The 16,783-nt window shown below is 34.4% G+C and overlaps 1 protein-coding gene across 4 annotated transcripts in view; it reads left to right on the top strand.

Annotated features, from left to right (window-relative positions):
- The window catches only part of ODAD2 (outer dynein arm docking complex subunit 2), a 202,334-nt gene that overhangs the window by 138,706 nt on the left and 46,845 nt on the right, over positions 1 to 16,783 (top strand). For all 4 annotated transcript variants that reach the window (XM_074193049.1, XM_074193050.1, XM_074193052.1 and 1 more), the window contains 2 exons: positions 13,554 to 13,742; positions 16,504 to 16,725. In XM_074193049.1, the coding sequence (XP_074049150.1) occupies positions 13,554 to 13,742; positions 16,504 to 16,725 (411 nt within the window). The remainder of the gene's footprint in view (positions 1 to 13,553; positions 13,743 to 16,503; positions 16,726 to 16,783) is intronic.

Genomic DNA, 16,783 nt, shown 5'->3' with positions numbered 1-16,783 from the left:
GGGCAAGCCACTTAACCCCATTTGACTTGCAAAAACCTTAAAAAAAATTTGAAGAAAGAGAGAAGTAAGAATTTAAGAAAATAGGATAGTTATTCTCTGAATCCCCTAAGTACTTGTCTTGTGGACATACCAGACATCTAGGATAAAATTAACTTTTTATAACTAAAGGGATGTTTTAATAAGTAGTTTCCTAGCTGAAATCATGACTCATGGCTGACCTTATTACTAAGGCAAGTAATAGCTTGTTTTCTTAGTGAGCTTTGAGTAGCTTAAAAGTAAGTTCTAAAACAGAAAAAAAAAGCATAGAATGTCAGAATGAGAAAGGACCCCAGAGACTAGAGTCCAACATTTACTGTTGGAAAACAAAGGATCATTCACTTGAAGACATCAAGGGAAAGGAAGCTCTTCAGATAGGTCATTTTGACTTGGGTAGTTCTAATTACTATTTTTTCTTTCTACACATTAAGCCCTAAATCTGCCTTTCTCCAACATCAACCCATTATTCTTAGTTCTGCCCTCTTGCATCTACCCATCAATACTTGAACTTTGCTTGTGTATTAGTGTTTTAAGATAAATATTTCTTTTCTCAAATTAAAATGCACCAATTTGCAGAAAGGGATGCAATTGAAGCCTTATTATGAATTAAGGAAATCCTTCCTGAGAGCATGTTTTCTGAAAAAACCTAGCTAGAACAGGTGGAGAGAGGCCCCAAGGAGCAAAGAAAGGGTTCAGTAAGTAGACAACTCTTAATTCTTAGCAAACTTTTCCTTTTTTGAGGTAAAAAATCTGCAACTTCTTCCTAATTTATTCCTCCTGGTTTTAACTTCCTTGACCAAGAAGAATAAATTTAATTCCCTTCCCACATGACAACTCTTTGTGCTAATTCTTTGAGAAAGATTACCATGTTCCCTCCAAGCTAAATACATTTTATGTTTATTTGCCGTTCCTTCAAATGATACTTATATGAAATGATTTTGAGACCCCTTGCTATCCAGAATGCTCTCCTTTGGACATACCTTTACAAAGGTCCAATAGCAGCTTCCCATAGCATTCTATGAGACATCTAGCTGCCTCTAGGTTAACGTCTTTAATACTTCAGTAGATTTATGATCTCATTGATGGGAGTATAACAAGAGTTCAATTTGCAGCTGATCTCAACCTATCCTATACTGGCCTATGTTTTCTGTAAATCTTCTCCAAAGGGTCCATTCAATGTGCTTGTTGAGGCCGTTCTAAGGAGTACATGTGATGACTAGACATTATTATCCTTTGTTCTCACTTAATGACCAGGCTACCTCCTTTTCCATCCCAGCTCTCTGATGATATCCTTTACACTACTGCTTCTTCAATATAGATATTTTTTCCATTTTAATTTATTTATTTTATTCTTAATTTATCAGCAAACAAATTGAACTTTTCCACATATACAATAAAACAATAAGAGTACTGTTCATGAAATTGAAAATATCTTTTATATAAAGGTTGCTTTTCTTAAAAATATATCTATCTACCTATAGATAGGTAAAAATAAATTCAACTTGTAAGCTTTCAAAGTTATTTGTGATTCTTTCTGGATTTCCTTCTATTCTTCCTATGCAAATTTTTGGTGATGCATCACAGCCTACTCATGTTCTTGAGATATTTTGTACTTCTTTTTTTTTTTAAGTTTTATTTATTTAAGGAAATGGGGCTAAGTGATTTGCCCAAGGTCACACAGCTAGGTAATTATTAAGTGTTTAAGGCCAGATTTGATCTCAGGTCTCCCTGACTCCAGGGCTGGTGCTCTATCCACTATTCCACCTAGCTGCCCCAATATTTTGTACTTCCATGACTTATAGCCTATACATCATCACTGGAAGAATAATGATAATAAGAAAATGGGCCTTGGTTTCAGGAACAAGCTTGGAATTAAAAATACTTTGTAATTTCCCCTAGTCAATTCACTTCTTCCTGTTTGTTTTCAATCTAGGCCCTGTTCAATGACCTTCCCCAAAATCTTACCATTATATATGAGACTAGGAGTTTGTCCACCATATTTCATATCATATATTCCTCATTCTTTTAGTTTCTCCTGTATGGACAGTTAGATCAGATCTGTCTGAGCAATTATACAGAATTATAGGGTTTTATTTAATCAGCATACTGCCATCCATTAACAGGAGTTTCACCATCTTAGAAAATAAGCTCCCTGAGAATAAAGACTCACTTTTTGTTTTTCTGTCCCTAGTACCTGATTGATAATATTTGCTAATACACGATTGCTGATTAATTTGTTTATCTAAAAGAATTCCTTTTCTGTTTGTACTCTGCAAAGTATTCTTCTTGATAATACTAAACACCTCCAGCAAATAAATGACTCCTCTTTTATTCCTCACTTGATATTAAAAACAATGTTATCAAACAAAAAGTCATTAATATTTTTAATTTTTTCAAGAATTTTTTAGGATTTTAGCATGGGAAATAACTACCTTTCTGAAAAGAATATTTTTAAAGTTGTACTTTGATTTTCTGAAAAAAATGAGTTCTCAAATAGTCATAAAAATACAGTAAAATCTTATATTCTTCTAAACCTTCAATTATTCAACTTTTAAGATTTGGTCTGCTGTAAACTATTGTTTGACAAAATCTGAATATTCCCCTCTTAAACCTATCTCAAGGATATCTTTGGTGTGTATGTAGATAATTCTTGTTAAAAAATTAGCAATTGAAAAGTAAGTATATAAATTGGTAATTTTATTTTCTTAGTTGCTTTCTTTTAAAAAAAATTGTAAATTCCATTATTTTTCAAGTATTTTATATCAGACACAAGACTCGTATTCATAGGTCTAGAGTAAATGTTCTGTGCACTTTTGTTTTCTCCAGTACTATTTCTACTTCCTCATGGGGCACATTGGAGATCATAATAGAGACCAAAAATGGTGGGTGCAATTGTCACTGATGGGGAAGAGTTTGTCACAGAAATCTTGACAGATATGTTCAGTTTTTCATCAGTTCACTGACCTCCCACCAGAATCATTCTTAAATATTCCCAGAATAATCTGGTTTAGTTGGTTCATTTGCCTAGCTTCCTGCCAGTTGGTTTTTCCCTTCACTGCTTCTTACCATTTTATGAGGCACCATTACTTATAATCTTCCACTATCCTCCTCTGTAAGATTTTATAAAAGAGTTTATATCCCATAACCATTGTTGCCCTTGGCTGCAAGATCTCTCCCTTTGGCCAGATGATCAAGTATTTTCTTACTGAGGGTGTTTCTGGTTTGTTTTTTTTTTTTGGTTTCCTCTTTGTGGCTATTGATTTAAATTGATTAAGCTTCTTCAGGAAATGTTGAGTCTTTGTTGATTTTCTTTTATCCATTTCTCATTTTTGGTAACAACTTGTTTATATCATATTGGAGTTGCTTAAATTGTATGCCATATATTCTTTTTTATTCTTTCTTCTAATTAGTTATTGATTTTGAACTCCATTCTGACAATTTGGTGATCTGACAATATACTTATCACTTATTTGGAAATAAGTTCCATGGTGGCAACAAGTCAATTTTATTTTTCAAGATGTGTTTTAGGCTCAGAATATTTAGCATTTCTAGTCCTCTTGAAGAAATATTTATGCCAAATATGCCTTAAAAGTTATTGAATTGCTTATACCCTTTGACCCAGTGACTAAGACCAAACTTTTCCCCAAAGACCAAACTAAATCTTTTCCCCAAAGAGATCAAACAAAGAAAGAAGAAAAGGACACATATGTAAAAATATGTTTATAACAGTTTTTTAGTGGTTAAAAAAGAATTGGAAATGAAGGGTAGGTATATTCACTAATTGGAGAATGACTGGTATGTCAATATGCTTTTTACAAAAAATAATGAAGGGGATGGTTTCAGAGAAACTTGGGAAGACTTGTATGAAATGATGCAGGGTGAACTGAGCAGATTTGGGAGAAAAACTAATATAATAATCACAACATTGAAAAGACAAAAAATTATAAAGAATGAGCGACTCTAGTCAATTCAATGACTAATCACAATTCCAGAAGACCAAAATGAATCATGCTACCCTTCTCTTGATAAAGATGATGGACTCAGAATATCTATATTTGTGTGTAAAATTATTTATACACATATATACATATATATAAATATAAATTGTGAGAATTTCTTTGCTTAACCATCTATGGTTGTAATGGGTACTGGTTCTCTTTCTTCTTCATGGGGGGGGGAATAGAAAGTAGGTAAATTTTGATTGAATAAAAAACAAAATTCTATTAAAAAGAAGTATTTATGATATATTAGCATGGGGTCTCTGCTAAGTCTACAAGCCTTTGACTTCTCTTATTGACATCAAATAAATAATCACTGTTTTTTGCTCTGGTCATTCAACCCATTCTGTACCCATTTTTCAGCCTAGATGTCTCTTTCTAGTCCTTAAAGATAGGATAAGAGATTTGTCAAAAGCTTTGCTGAAATTAGATATCTTTAGGTTATTATTGCCCTCCCCAATCTATCAGTGCAGTTAATCATGTCAAAAGAAAAATAGAGAAATTAGGTGAGTTGGCATTTCCTATTCTTGATTCTAGGATCTGAGATTTAGAGCAACAAGAAACTTATATCTAGTCCAATCCCTTATGTTTAAGTATTGAGTACTGTATTTCCCATGTGTTAAGACACACCCTTTTTCAAATTTTACACCCCAAAATTAAGGTGCATCTTCTACATGGAAACATCTTATACATGGGGAAATATGCTAAGTAATTAGCTCAGGGTCTCACACCTAATTAGCACAAAGCCAGGATTCAAAGTGAGATCCTAATTCCAGATTTCAAGTTCCTTTCATTCCTTTATTCTGTCTTCCAAAGAGAAATGAACTTTAAGTGGACTTCTCTGGTCATGGAACAAAGGAATTTTTAGATCATTTCCTGTTAACTCATTTGTTCTTACTTTGTTAAATGTGAAGAGTTTATATGAAAGTGTGCATGTCAATTTGATTATTTATCATTGGTGATTCTTACGAAGTTTATAATAATGATTTTTTTTAGTTTGTTTTTCTTTTTGCAAGGCAATGGGGTTAAGTGGCTTGGCCAAGGCCACACAACTAGGTAATTATTAAGTGTCTGAGGTCAGATTTGAACTCAGGTACTCCTGACTCCAGGGCTGGTGCTCTTCTCCACTGTGCCATCTAGCTGCCCCTAATAATGATTTTTTAAAATTTTAGATTTTCAAGAGCTGAGGTACCAACATTTGGCAGGGATTAAATCAACTGGGTTCTTTTCAATGAAAACATGTTAGTGTAGCATTTAGTTTTGGTTTAAAAAGTAAACAAACTTTAAGTAGTTTTTACTTTATAGCAGAAAATGTGCATCTTAATACTAATTTGAAGAACAAATTGACATAAAGAGGAACTTTAATGAGTGGCCAGGGACCTTTTTTTTTTTGCACATTTTATTGCTATAACTAATTCTTAGATATAGGATAATGAGAATAAGAAAATATATTTGAAAAGCATAATATTTTATATTATCAAGTATTTTTAAATGCTTTTTCTAAACATCATTAGGGCTACAAATTGTTTCTGTCCTTGGCACATATAATCTAGTAGGATTGCATAATTTTAAAAATCATCTTTTTCATTTATCAGCATCTTAGTATGGAGGAAAATGGCATAAATAATCTCAAGGAATAAGTAGATTTGAGAATGGTAGAAAATGATTTTCCATTTTATATATATATATATATATATATATATATATATATATATATATAATTAGGGCAGATAGGTGGGACAGTAGATACAGCACTGGCCTTGGAATCAGGAGAATGGGAATTTGAATCCAACCTCTGACACTTACTAGCTGTGTGACCTTGAGCAAATTACTTAATCCTGATTGCCCAGCATTCAGAGTCATCTCTAGTCATCCTGATTCACATCTGGCCAATGGATCCAGATGACTTTGGAGGAGAAAATGAGGCTGGAATCTTAGCACCCCCCCCCCACTCAAATCCAATTCACATGCTTGTCATGGCATCATCTCCCTGATGTTGTGGTCTACTTTGAAAAAAGGACAAACGAGCATCATTATATAATTGAAAAAAAATGTTGCTTCTGAGTAATAATCTTTTATACCTCAAGACATCATAGTTTCTCTGGTTAATAAATAATTGATTTATAATTAGAAAATTATGGCAAAGGATATATTTAACCAACTCTAAGCAACCAGTGAGATAGGGCAGAGAGAGAGAGAGAGAGAGAGAGAGAGAGACAGAGACAGAGACAGAGACAGAGACAGAGACAGAGACAGAAAAAATCTGGAAAGCAGTCTTCAAAGTGGGAAGGCCTGGATTCATGCTGTATCTTACATACATACTAGTTATGAGATCTTGTCATACCAGTTATTTGCAGTGTTTTATATAACTCTTGAACAGCTACAAAGAAGATGTCAACTTGCATTTTTTAGAGGGAGTTTCTTTATCTAGGATATTCTATCAAGGCTTCTTAGTTTTAGTCTGAGTCCCTACATTTTCTTATGTCATTTAGTCAAATATATAGACTTTCTGATGATATCCAGGGTAGCATTCCAGGCCCAAATTTTTTGTTATCAAAATATCAACTCTGAAGTCAGGTCTACACAGCACAGTGTATTATTACAAGTAGCTGGCAAACTTTGACCAAACCAACAGTAAATCCAGAACCAACAGATTTCAAATAGACTTTATTTTTCTCTAACTTACTCCGATAAACTAATCAAAAAGTGCAGATTTGTTGAATAATTAATAACTTTTTTCTGCTATACAGTCAGATGCATTCTTATGTTATGATACTATGTTAAATGTTGCAGATAGAAGTATAAGAATAGTAATAGCTAACATTTCTATACTGCTCTATGTTAAACATCGCAGATAGGAGTGTAACAATGATAGCTAACATTTCTATACTACTTAATAAGTTAAATGTTGCAGAATCATATGTAACAATAACGATGATAATAGCTAACATTTCCATACTTCTTCGTATGTTAAACATTAGAGATACAAATGTAACAATAATAGTGATAATAATAAACATGTATGTATTGTTTACTATGTTAAATATTACAGTTACAAGTATAATAATGATAACTAACATTTATATCCTGCTTCTATGTTAAATGTTGCAGATACAAATGTAATAATAATAATAATATCTAACATTTATGAACTGCTTACTTCGTACCAGATTCTATACTGAGATTTATAATTATTATCTCGACTGAGCCTCACAATACTATACTGGGAGGTAGGTACTATGATTTGACTCAATTTTACAAATGAAGAAGCTGAGGCAAACAGTGACTTCCTCCAGGTCACACAACTAGTAAGTGTCTGAAGCTGGATTTGAATTGAGGTCTTCCTGACTCTAGGCTGTGACTGTTCTATCCACCAAGAGCCTAATTTTTATGAACATGCACATCATGCTCAGGTAGTCCATGTGGTGAAGGGGGTTAGTTGGTTGGTTAGTTGGTTAGTTGGTTGCTAAGCCAGAAATGGGCATGTATACAGAAAGCACTATCCTGCCAAAAAATGTATCTCCTGATGGCGATCGAGGAAAGGACTGCAAACCTCTTGATGTAAAGAATAGCAATGGCTAAAGCAGCCTCCTGCCACCAAACTTATGTCTCTTCACTTATGCTGATATGTGGCCTTCATCAGGCTCGTTGCCTCTTTACATATGTTCTCTTCTTCTTTTAAGTGAATGAATATTCATAGTGGGATGGATTTGGCCTAGGCCTTCTAAAATCCCACCACATTTTAGCTTAAGAAATGGGGGGGGGGGGTTCCATTAGAGGCTTGAAAAGAAGTGAAAATGTTTGGCATAGCTGCTGTGGTTAGTAGGAGAGTGAGTTAATTGAGCAGAAACTTGTAAAAGAATTGCTGTCAAGGTGAGGACCCCATTGAGATCAAGTAATATAAATTTTCAGTGAATTCAATCAGCACAATTTCATGATTTTCTCCAGCTCAATTCAGCAACATGGATAGGAATAAGGAGGTTTTTGTCGATAGAAATTATGCTAGCTTATAGATTGGCAAGGCATGATATGTGCTCAGACAAGGGGGCAAGGAATTTATGTACAGAGAATAGGGTCGATAGAGTGGAGAGTTGAGACATGGAGGACATGAGAATGTAGCCAATGCCTGAGAAGGAACTGAAGGGTGAGGAGATTGAAGATTGAGAACATAGAAAAGGGGTAACAATCATAAGGTAGAGGGGAAGATGGAATCATAGACCTGTTCCACAAGACTAAAAGAATTTGGTTCCTAAAATCAAAGGATCATAGACCTATGACAATCTGTTCTAACTCCCTGATTAACAAATAAAGAAACTGAGGCCCATGGAGATTAAATGATTTGCCTGTGGTCGCACAGGTAAGTCAATGGCAGAGGTGAAATATGAACAGTAACTCTAACTGCCAACTTAGAGCCTATTGCCCATATTCAATTTATTTTTACTTCAGTTTAATAGAGAATTCCACAACTGTTTGGTATTTTGATTTCTTAAAAGGGCTAATTTTGACACAGTGGAAGAAAACTAGTTCAATAGCTGGAAAAAAAATGTTGTATTTACATTATGCTACTGAGAATATAGTAATAATAGTTCACGTTTATGTTTCTCTTTGCATTAAATGGTTTTCACTCTATCAAAAGAAATCAGATTACAAATTTCTGTGAAATTAGCAATTTTTCATTGCAAGAGGAAGTGGGAGTTTCTGAAAGTTTCTCTACATCTGGGATTAAATTATAGTTTAATCCTTATTCTCATCCTTTTACATATATGATCTCATTTTATTCTCACCACCACCTTACTGATGATACAGCCAAAAAGTGTCTGAGTCAGAAAGATCTGAACACAATCCCATTTCAGACACTTACTTGCTATAAAGGAGGAGAAGGGTGGGGAAAAGAACAAACATTTATTAAGAACAAAAATACTATGTTAAGCATTTTATAAATATTATCTCATTTGATCCCCTCAATAAGCTTATGAAGTAGGTATTGTTTTTGTTACCATTTTACAGATGAGGAAACTGAGGCTGAAAGGGATGTGATCCTGGGAAAGTTACTTAGCCTCTCCTTGCCTCAGTTTCTTCATCTATAAAATTAGTTGAAGAATGAGATGGCAAACTTCTCAATATCTCAGCCAAGAAAACCTCAAATGGGTTCATGGAGAATCAGATATGACTTAAAATGACTGAACACTAACAATAACATAAAATGTTAGCTGCTGTTTAAAAAACATCTAGGTATTACAGTGCAAGAACTCTGGGTCTGGAGTCAGAAAGATCTGAGTTCAAATGTGACCCTAGAAACTTACCGTTTAATGCTGGGCAAGTCATTTAACCGCTCTCTCTCCCTCCTCATCAAGAAAATGGGAATAATATCAGTCTACCTCCCATGGTTATTGTGAGAATCATATGATATAATGTTTGTAAAGATCTTCATAAACTTTAAAGTGTTATTATAGAAATGTCTATTGTTGTTGTGATATAGGTACTATTATTATCTTCATTTTCTAGCTGAGAAAGCTGAAATTTAAAGATTTTAGATAACTCACTTCAGATCCCACAGCTAGTAAATGTTCAAGATAGAATTCGAACTTACATCTTCTGACTATAATACATAGAATTCCAGACCCCAACATGATAGTCATTAAATAATTTTACTAGCCTTTCAAAGAAATTAAAAGGAGATATTTATAATTACAAATTTTAAATGGCCAAAAACACTATTAAATATAAGTTATATAATAAAAGAAAAAATGAAGTTATCTAGTTTTTCCTTTCCTTTTCTAAACTCATATACGTGAATATTGCATTTTTAGGTTTGAGTTATTGGCAAGGTAGCTTTTTCGGGAGGGACTATTTCTGTCTTATGAACCATGCGGTTCATGGTCCATGGCATGAGGCAGTGTTTTCATAGTTCATCTAGTTAAAAAAAACACAAAAAACAACAAACCTTGTCTTTAAGACATGTTAGGTTTGCCTTGTATATGCTTTTAAGGGTTTATAAAGTATATATCACCTCATCAGACAACTGCCAATTCTTTTTAGCTGGAGGCAACAGAAGGAATTCCATACCCATTAGTTTAATCTCACTGTGCCAAAACAGCTAGTTTTCTGTTTTATTCATTAATCTGTAAATATTGTTTTAATATTTTCCTATTAGTTAGGTTTAAAATAAACATAGCTATTTTGACATTTTATTTCTTAGACCTTATTAGTGTACTCCAAACCATAGTTAATTTGGTTTAATTTGAATTTTATACTTCTTTCTAGTTAGGATTTTATGCAGCTATTCAAGCTGGACTTCAGATGCCTCATGAAGACCCTCATATTCATTTTATTAGCTACTGTGCCTTTTTACACCTTCAGGAAAGTCACTCAGCTTTGTCACTTTGTGGATATTCCCCAAACCAATGAGTCCTGACCTAGGAATCTGAGGATTCTAGAGTTGTCCTTACATAAGGCAAGATATCCTATAAGAGTGCTATTAATTTTTTTGTGCCATTACAAGGGAAAGACTAAAGTTGGGCAAAAACAGTATTGTACCCGTAGTGAAACTGGCAAAATGAAGTTTTAAGATATGTGAGAAGGTGGAAAATATGGTGAATTTGCCCAGGCCTTTTGCCTTGGTGAAAGACAGTTCTGGCAGACTGATTGCTTTTTCCATCCTCAAACCCATTCTCCCACTTTCCATAGAAACTATGTGAAGCAAGATGTGTTTTAAACATCCAAACCTAAAAAAAAACACTTAAAAACACATTTTTGAGGGGACGTCAGTATTCCAGGTTTAGCATTTCACTGTCCTCCACTGATTTTAAACATTTGAAGACCTTGGTGAACTGTGTCCATGATCTCATTGAGCTGCTGGCTCATACCACTCACCTTAGGAAGTCTTTGGATCCCAGGCAGATGCGATCACTTTTGTATGTTTCCCAAAATGGCCTTCGTTTTGTGGCATACCATCTCAATAAGCTGCAGAGAAGAAAGAAAATTAGAAATGCAATTAGACAGCTTATGAGGTGTGACTGTAATGAGACTAATTTTTATGTGTGGCCTGTGGAGCCGGTCTCATTATTTTACGGTCACTCAAGTTGTTATATGGTTGAAAAAAAATGTTGCTTGTGAGTAATAGCATTTTACCATTTATTCAAGAACAGTTTATTCTTAGGAAAAGATTGCTGTGTAATTTTGCCATTTACTATGGGCTGTCAGATGATCTAACACACATATACACCACTCAGAAGCTTTTAGTTTGGGGATTATATTTTTTGAAAGTCATTTTAATCTTGAAAAAAGGGATTTGAATACTGTTCTTTTGAATTTACACAGGTTTAGCCCTATTCTATATCAGATCTCCAATGAACACTAGCTATGATAGAAAATTGATTTCATATAAAATAGTTGAATAAGTGACTATTTCAAAAAATCATTTTTGCCATTTTCTTATTTGATAACATGTGTAAGACTGCAATATGGCAGAATATTGCATTACTGTTCAGTTCCTTATGATCCCATTGGAGTTTTCTTAGAAAAGATATTGGAGTGGTTTGCTATTTCCTTCTCCACCTCATTTTACAGATGAGGGAACTGAGGTAAGCAGGTTTAAGTGACTTGCCCACAGTCACAAAGCTAGTGACAAAGGCCAGATTTGAACTCGGGATCAAAAATCTTCCTGACTCTAGGTCCAGTCTTCTATTTACTGCACCACCTGACTTCTCCATGGAATATCAGGTTATATCTCTAGATATAGCTTCACTGATACATATTATTAATAAATTTAAAATATTAAAATGAGAGGAAATTGTATTATAAGGAAAAGAGTTAACCAGTTTCAATCGCTTAACCTTTTCTCAAAAATTTTAAGATTTGATACATTGCCTCAACTAGAAGAAATTTTATTGATGCTTAAGATTGAGGTTAGGTGTCCATTCATGGTAAATGTGAACTTTAGAAGCCACCAGACCTTCATTTCATTGTATCATAGCATCAGTAGCTAGACATCTGTCATTTTATAGCTAATTGACTTCCTGTCTTCTCTGTTCTTGTGGCTGACATATTTTAGTTTCACTTGGTTTGGTTTCTTTGGTTGTTTGCCTTTTGATATTGAGGTAGCATTCTTATATTTATAGAATATAAAGCTTTAAAATTTCAATTATAATATAATTGTAAATTTGTATAATTATAGACTATACATAGTAAGTACTCAACCATTCTTACGTATTAATAATTTACATTTAAAATTTTGTGGATTCTAGTGCAACTCTCTGTCATTGATTCTTTGTTATGTTGTCTATAGTAACTTTATTTTTTTAGAAAGATTTTGAGTTTTACAATTTTTCCCCCAATCTTGCTTCCCTCCCCCCACCCCCCACAGAAGGCAGTCTGTTAGTCTTTACATTGTTTCCATGGTATGCATTGATCTCAGTTGAATATGATGAGAGAGAAATCATATCCTTAAGGAAGAAAAATAAAATAAAAGAGATAGCAAAATTACATAATAAGGTAACGGGTTTTTTTTTCCCCTAAATTGAAGCTAATAGTCTTTGGGCTTTGTTCAAACTCCACAATTCTTTCTCTGGATTCTTTCATTGACTCTTGCTGCTTGATTGGACTATCTTCTTTTCTTTTAGATATTTCCTGGATCATATTTCCTATAAAAGAGAAGCATAGTGCAGAGCAGTGGTGTTAAACTCAAATAGAAACAGGATCCACTAAACTGTACATGGGGATCCTGTGGGCTGTAGACTGACTTAGAAAACTACATCTTAATGTCATCTATGCTTATTGTATTTGTATTTATTTTATTAACTATTTCCCAATGACATTTTGGTCGATTTGGGCCACTCAAGAGTATTGCAGCAGGCTTCTGCCATGATGTTTGAAATTTCTATTGTAATGGATAAAATACTGTACTTAGAATTGGGAAAAACCTGGATTCAAGCCACTTCTCACACTTTGGTTTCATTCGCTCTCTTAGTGCCTCAGGCAACTCTTAGAGGACTGAAATCCTTGGGAGAGGGGAAAGAATCTGAAAATCAGATCTATCCCTTCAGGAATATAATTCATAGATGGTGTAATGGGCTACTCCCTTATGCCTATGTGGTACTACATGATCTTTTTGATCACTCAGAGTTTTGATTCTTTGGAGATTGTGGTATTTATTCATGACTCATTATCATATAGCATCACTGAATATCAGTGTTAAAAAGATGAGTTTTCAGCAGGAAATCACCATGAAATGTAAAAACATGTGGAGGAAGACCTTCAATATGTTGGGCAACTTCTCTGCAAAGCATTTGTGGGAAGCCACGGACAGCTGTCCTACAGATTCCAATCTGATGTAGGAGTGCCCACATTAAAGACTGTGTGCAGGTACTGAAATATAAGAGTCTACTAACAACCATAACAGTTACAGGAAAATTAAAGTAAATTGATTCCTTCCCTCTTATACTGTCCAAAAATATATATCTCTAACTTAAAATTTTAATGTCATTGTACCCATAAACATTGATTTTCATTTTCATTTAGGATGCTGGAGAAATGGTTCGTTCCTTTGTTGGTGGCCTGGAGCTTGTGGTCAACTTACTGAAATCAGATCACCAGGAGGTCCTGGCAAGTGTATGTGCAGCGATCACCAATATAGCAAAGGATCAAGAAAATTTAGCAGTGATAACAGATCATGGGGTCATCCCTTTATTGTCTAAACTTGCAAATACAGTAAGTATTAACACCTTCATTGTAACATATTGCCCTAGTGGAGTCACATTGGGGTATCCAATCATATCAATAACTATTAAAAATGAAATCCCACTTCTTTAGAGGCAGGAAGGAAAACGCAGTGGAGAGGCCACTGGGCCTGAAGTAAGGAAGACAGGAGTTCAAATGTGACCTCAGAAATTTGTGAGCTATGTGACCTCAGACACTTCACTTTGCCTCAGTTTCCTCAACTGTAAAATGCAGATAGTAAGAACACTCACCTCATAGTGTGGGAATCAAATGATAAGCTATTTGTAAAATGCTCAATGGAAGGTACTTAAATTTTATTTCCTTCTTTCACCCTAAAAACTTAAATGTAGAACTTCTGAATACAAAGCAACCAAATAAACAAAATAAATCCCTTCTTTTGATTAATTTATCTGAAATCATACCCAAAATTCTTTTTGGAATAAAAGGCTTATATTTATATTCTGATCACTAAGTGATGCACAGGTGGTACAATGAGTCAGGAAGACCTTATTCAAATCCTGCCTCAGACACTAGTTGTGGGACCTTGGGCAAGTCCTGTAACCTTTTTCAACCTGTTTTCCCATCTATAAAATTATAATAACATTATCACATGCCTCCTAGCATTGTTGTGAGGATCAAATAAGATGGCAGACATAAAGTGCTTTGCAAAACTTAAAGAGATATGCCAATTCTATCATCATCAACATCATTGTTGTTAGCAGCAGCATCATTCATTGTCATCATCAGCAGTCGCAGCTGCAACAATCATCCTCAGGACTGTGCTGTCACATAGCAAGCTCTTCAATGCCTTTTCATTCATTCATTTGTTCATTCAGTTTTTATTAGAACAGTACCAGAAAAATCAAATTTAATATATGTATTGGCATACATAAAATGTATTAGCAAACAATAAAAACACTTTTTTTTACTGGACCCTTATAAAAACTCAGAATTCTTTAGCTCTGCACTTGCAATGTTATGATTTGATACATTAAGAAGCATTCAGTTAGAATGGAAAACGTTCCGGACTTGAAGCTAGAAACATCTGGGTTTAGATATGACCTTGGGGGCAGTCACTTAACTCTCTAAGCCTCAACTCTACTGCTTATAGGATCCTAATCAAATCCCTTTACCAGATAACTAAGACTATAAACTGCCTAGTGATACTGTTCCCTATCATTGGAAGTTCTTCCCTATACCCATTAAATCACTGTTTCAGTTTCCCCGCCCCCCCATAACCATAGGTGAGATGATTAATAAAATTCTGACCTGAATAAATGAATTCTACAGATAATACAAATAATGAATATTAACATAATGAATTTAGCCATAATGTAAGAAAATGAAGGAACCCCAAGAAAGAAAGAAAAAGCTAGAGATCTGTGATCTGTGACCTTGAATCTGCCATTAACCGTGCACAAATCCTTTAATTACTGTAGGTCTTAATTTCCTCATCTTAAAAATGTATGGTTTGGCTAAATGATCTCTAAGCTAAATAGTCTAAATGATCTCTAAGAGTAGAAAGAACACTGAATCTGGAAGTCAGAGACTCTGCATTCATAGCCTGCCCCTGATGCCCACCACCTGTGTGACCTTGGGTAACTCAAAGGAGAAACTATGTATGAAGCATTTTACAAACAATAAAGCACTACATAAATGTGATCTACAATTATTTGTTACTAAGTACCCTGGGAGCCTCAGTTGTCCAATCTCTAAAGTGATCAAATGCTTCCTGGGATCCCATCAGCTTCTAGTTCTATCACCCCTTTTCAGGTCTGGCAGTCTTTGATTCTATAAATAATTAAAACTTGGTGGTATTCATAATTCAAATATTTACATTCAATTAGGTAATTAATTTTTATCTAAAAGTCTAGATATTTCTTTATTCCCCCCATATTTCTCCCAAAGGGTCTATGGTTCAAAGATTAAAATTCTGATTGTTCCCCAAACCTCCTTTTACTGTCATTTTCAACCTTTTCCTCTACCTCCCCCCATTACTTTAAATATATATTATATATATAATATACACACATAGATATAATATATATATATATATACTGCAAAAGAGTACACTGCCTTTTTATTTAAAAGCAAAGTTGCTAATAACCTCTATATTTTTAAAAATTTCTATGTGAATATCTCATTGGGGTGTAGAGAGGAGTACAAGCTTACCTTAAGCTACCCATGTGCCCCCCAAGGCTTCTTCCTGGTCTCTCTTTTCATCTCTCTGTTTAGAGATTTTCCCCACCAATGACTGCAACTCTCTGCTATATTATTGTTCGATTGTTTTGGTCATGTCTGACTTTTCATGACCCCATGGGGTTTTCCTGGCAAAAATACTATGATTTGCCATTTTTTTCTCCAGCTCATTTTACAGATGAGGAAACTGAGGGGACAGGGTAAAAATAACTTGCCAAAGGTCACAGAGCTAGTTAATGTTTGAAGTTGGATTTGAACTCATGCATCTTCCTGATTCTAAGCCCTATGTTCCCTCCTGTGCCACCGAGCTGCCCTTTATGAAGCTATATACTTGTAAAATATTTCTAAAACCTGAAAATTAAAGCTATTCTAATTTTTAAAAAAAATTTTAAATTTTTGTTTATAAATTGTTAATTTATTAAAAAATTAATTTAATTTAATTTAAAATTAAAAAAAAATAAATAACTTTGGACCAGTTGAGGCACGAACCTCCAAGCAGCCAACATCCCCTAACCCAGTGCTATTGTAATATATGTCCATTTTCCCTGGGCAGAATAATGATAAACTAAGAAGGCATCTTGCTGAAGCTATTTCTCGTTGCTGTATGTGGGGCAGAAATAGAATTGCCTTTGGAGAACACAAAGCAGTGGCTCCATTAGTCCGGTACCTGAAATCTAAAGACACCAATGTCCACCGAGCCACGGCCCAGGCCTTGTACCAACTCTCTGAGGATGCCAACAACTGCATCATCATGCATGAGAATGGAGCAGTCAAGGTAAGAAACAGTCAGAGTCTCCAGGAGTCATTCAAAAAGCTGACTTTGAGCAATGCTA

Source organism: Macrotis lagotis, chromosome 7 (assembly GCF_037893015.1).
Source record: "Macrotis lagotis isolate mMagLag1 chromosome 7, bilby.v1.9.chrom.fasta, whole genome shotgun sequence".
Taxonomy (NCBI): Eukaryota; Metazoa; Chordata; class Mammalia; order Peramelemorphia; family Peramelidae; genus Macrotis; species Macrotis lagotis.
The sequence above is the reverse complement of the archived record's forward strand: the minus strand, read 5'-3'. Positions and strand labels throughout refer to the sequence as shown.